Source organism: Peromyscus eremicus, chromosome 14 (genome assembly GCF_949786415.1).
Source record: "Peromyscus eremicus chromosome 14, PerEre_H2_v1, whole genome shotgun sequence".
In the NCBI taxonomy this organism is placed as follows: Eukaryota; Metazoa; Chordata; class Mammalia; order Rodentia; family Cricetidae; genus Peromyscus; species Peromyscus eremicus.
In genome coordinates, this window is record NC_081430.1 from 26,098,116 (window position 1) to 26,101,881 (window position 3,766).

Here is a 3,766-nt window from a genome sequence, read left to right on the forward strand (position 1 = left end):
GAAGAAGAAGAAGAAGAAGAAGAAGAAAAGGAAGAGGAGGGGGAAGAAGAAGGCGTCCAGCAGTTTGGTCTTTGTGTACTTTTTCCTTGGTCTAAACACAAACAGGTTCTTAAGAAAAGTCGAAGCGCGTGGAGCAGCGGGCGAATTGGTGGTCTTTGCGGGCGGGCGGGCAGAGGCGAAAGCGGTGAGGCCGCGCGGGGCTCTGGCGGGTCCCACGTCTCACCAGGTCCGACCGTAAAGCAAGGTAGAGCAGGACATGGCGCCATAGTCCGAGCCCGAGGAGTTCAGATGGGATAGGCTGGAGACCTGGCCCTGCAGCGCAGCGGGGCTGGCTGCGTGGTGCGCCAGGTCCGGGGACTGGCCCGCGCTGCCCGGCTGGTGGCCTGGGTGTGCGCCTAGCCCCGCGCCACCGCTGCCCACCGAGATGGCCGCGGCAGCCGCCTGCGCCGCCTGCGCCTGCTGCTGGGCTTGCTGCTGCGCGTGGCCTTGGAGGCTGGCGGCGCCCGGCGCCTGGGCGCCCGCCTGGCACGGTTTGCCGTCTTTCACCAGGACCGGCACGGCCACCCGGCGCGGCGACTGCTGCTGAGCTTGCTGCTGCTGTGGGCATCCGGCGCCCCCGCCGCCTCCGCCGCCGCCGCCGCCGCCTCCGCCGCCGCTGTCCTGCTGCAGTTGCTGCTGCGCCGCCTTGTCCTTGGCCTGGCGCTTCATCTTGTAGCGGTGGTTCTGGAACCAGATCTTGACCTGCGTGGGTGTCAGGTGGATCATGCTGGCCAGGTGCTCGCGCTCGGGCGCCGACAGGTACTTCTGTTGCTTGAAGCGTCGCTCCAGCTCGTACACCTGCGCCTGGGAGAAGAGCACCCGGCGCTTCCGGCGGGGCGCACTAGGCAGCGGGGCCATGTTCTTGCTCACGTCCCCCAGCGAGCCCAGGCCGCCCATGCCGCTCATATTCATGCCGCTCGCCGGGCCCATGAAGCGGGAGACTGTAAGCGACAAACGCACAGGGTCGGCTGGGGCCGGGGCCGGGCCAACCCTGCTTTCTTTGCCCTTGGCCCGTCGGCCCCAACCTTCGACGGCATCCTCCTCACCTAGGCCGCCCAGTGCTCCTTCCCGAGGGCGGCTCAGCTAGCTGGGGAGTGGCTAGTGCCTTCCCCAGGCCGTGCCGTCGAAGGGCTTAGGGGTTTCGAGCCTAGCTACCCTTCATCGGTGTCAGCGGCTCTTTAGAATCAGAATGTACAGTGTGTGTGTGTGTGTGTGGGGGGGGGACAGGGCGCTTCTGTTCCTTTCGTGCCCAAGCCGGGTGGGAAGCCCCGGGTGGGGGTGGGGGGGTGCAGAGAGCTAGGTCGGACGGTAGACCCCAACTGCAGAGAGTTAGCAAAAGGGAGTTGTCACTTTCCAAAGCCCCAGCTTCCAGGCTCTCTCGGCCTCTTGCCTTCTCTTTGGCGAGTTCTAGGTGAGGACACCCGCTCGGCCCATGTAGAGCCTCCTCCAGAGCTGTGCGCCCTTCCAACCCGCCCAGAGACTTCTAGAAAGCTAGGCAGCCCGGCTGGGCGCTGGGATGCGTCCCAGCAGGGCGGCCTCTCTCCTGGCCAGGCCTGGCTTCCTCCAACTCGGGTGGCCCGAGCCCTCAGCTCAGGGTGGGCCTCCCTAGGCACCCTGAAAAGTCTTTCGCGCCAAGCCAACAGTTGGCGCCTGCGGATGCTGGGTGCCAGCACCTGTCTGCAGGACCCCATCTCTACTAAGTGCCTCTTTTGAAACCCTAGCCCAGCGGGGTGGGGAAGAAGGTCCAGCTCCCGCACCCCACACCTGGACGATGCTGCCCGGCTGCCCACCCCAACGCCTAGCACAACCGGCCAGCGCCGCGCCTCCGGGGCTCAGCCCGCGGCCCCGCGGCGGGGCGGCCTCACTTACTGGCGGGGAAGCGCGGGTCTGGGTTGGCGCCGTACCATCCGGGGCCCGAAGCGCTGTTCCGCATGGTGTCCTGGTAAGGCGGCAGCTCGCTCATGTTGCCCAGGTTGCCGTTGCAGTAGCCCCCCACGGCGGAGTGCGAGAGCTGGGGCACCCCCGCCGCCGTCATGTGGTAGGCGGCGGTGACGGCGCCGTGGTGCCCCACGGCGTGCTGTTGCATGGCCGCGGCCGGCGGGGCCGCCTGGCCCTGTCTGTACGCTGCTAGCGGAGCCCCGAGGCCGCCGCCCTCCATGCCCACTTTCTTGTAGCTTTCCTCCAGGGGACTCAAGATGTCAGACACTGAGAACGGAGTCGTGTGCTTTGGACTCATCGACATGATTCGGCGTCGGCTGGAGGAGGAAGGAAGAGGAGGAAAAAAAAAAAAAAAAAAAGGAGAGGGGGGAAGGCGAAGCCTCGCTACTTTTTTTTTTCTCCCTTTGCCAAATATTCTGGTGTTACCTTAACGCCGATCTTGTTGGATGTACACGTAACGGAGTGGACCGAGTCCGCCTTAATTGGCTTGAGTGGCTCGGGGGCTGCCTCGCGTTTGTTTTAGCCCGGCGCCAGGTTTTAGGCAGCCACCAGAGGCGGGGCATAAGCGCTAAAGCAACAAGACAATAGAAGCCTACATCTTGCCCGAGATAATTAGCTTACATGCTGATGACAAGGTAAACACCTTTAAGCTTCACTTGTCAGGATTTTTACGTCTCAAAGAGAGAAAGGAGAGAGAGAGAGAGAGAGAGAGAGAGAGAGAGAGAGAGAGAGAGAGAGAGAGAGAGAGAGAGAGACCCAAAGCATTACTTCCCCCCTCCCTCGGACACCCCCACCCCCATTTTTGTGGGGTGCCTGTGGCGCACGAGGAAAAAGGCGGGGGAGGGAAAGGAGGAGGGAGCCGAGAGCGGGAGGGCCAGAGGTGGGGTAGAGAGTAACCTAAGGGGAGGGATGGAAGACGAGGAAGGGAAGGTGAATGCTGCTTTGCAACCAACTTGAGGAGTTACAAAGTGGAACCGCGGTCCGATTCGGTCGGGGTTCCGGGGTCGGGGGCTGGTCTTTGGGGGAGAGGGAGCTGAGGTGCAGGGAGCGGGGTTTCACCTGAGCCTGCCGGGGCTGTTCCTCCCTCCCGCTGCGGCCTCCCAGCCCCGCGCCTTCCCACCGCCTCCGGACCACATCGGGCTTCGCGGCGGCGCCGAGCCCCAGTCACCACCAAAAGAGTGTGCGAGTCTGGGGGGGGGGGGGGTGATGAACCCTGGGGCTGCACTGTTGGTCTGTGTGTCTGTCAGTCTGTCTGCCGCTTCTGCTGCCGTCAGAGGGACACCTCTGCTCCCCGCCCCCTTTCCCCTTACCCGAGAGAATCCCAGCGGGCGGAGGGGGAGCTGAGTAAGGGAACGACTGCCTCCGGGAGGCTGTCACCGATCCCCGCGCCACCACCCCCCCCCCTCCACCAAGCTCCTGGCTCCCTAGCGGACCAGCCCCCCAGCCCACCCCACCCCACCGTTCCCTTTCTCCACCCCCTCTGCCGGCCCAGGCCAGAACACCGCCGGCCTTCTGTGCTGGGAGGACAAGGGTGCGGGGATTAGCGTTGAGAGTCCACCACTGAAGCTGTCCCATCTCGAACAAACCTGGTGCCCCTGACCCTTGCCCATGGCCTGGATGATGCTCCGGCTTCTGAAGCTGGCGCTGACTTTCCGAGGACATCACAGTCCCAGTACCCCAGCCCAGATCCCCGCTGCTTTCCCTGCGGGTGCTGCAGGGAGAGCCGGGCCAGGGAGCCGCGTGAGCGCCCGCGGGTCCGTTGCAGAGTGGAACCGAGTCTGAACCCCGG

General features: G+C 64.6%; 1 protein-coding gene across 2 annotated transcripts; it reads right to left on the reverse strand.

Moving 5' to 3' along the window:
• Positions 1 to 219: 219 nt before the first annotated feature.
• On the reverse strand, positions 220 to 3,113 carry Nkx2-1 (NK2 homeobox 1). Of its 2 annotated transcripts, none has more exons than XM_059279840.1 (3): positions 3,037 to 3,113; positions 1,909 to 2,294; positions 220 to 980 (listed from the first exon to the last, which is right to left on the reverse strand). In XM_059279840.1, the coding sequence occupies exons 1-3, from the start codon at positions 3,111 to 3,113 to the stop codon at positions 220 to 222; spliced, it is 1,224 nt and encodes a 407-aa protein (XP_059135823.1). The 2 variants fall into 2 exon arrangements, with proteins under 2 accessions (XP_059135823.1, XP_059135822.1); XM_059279839.1 differs by lacking the exon at positions 3,037 to 3,113 and adding an exon at positions 2,404 to 2,540.
• Between the last annotated feature and the right edge of the window lie 653 nt (positions 3,114 to 3,766).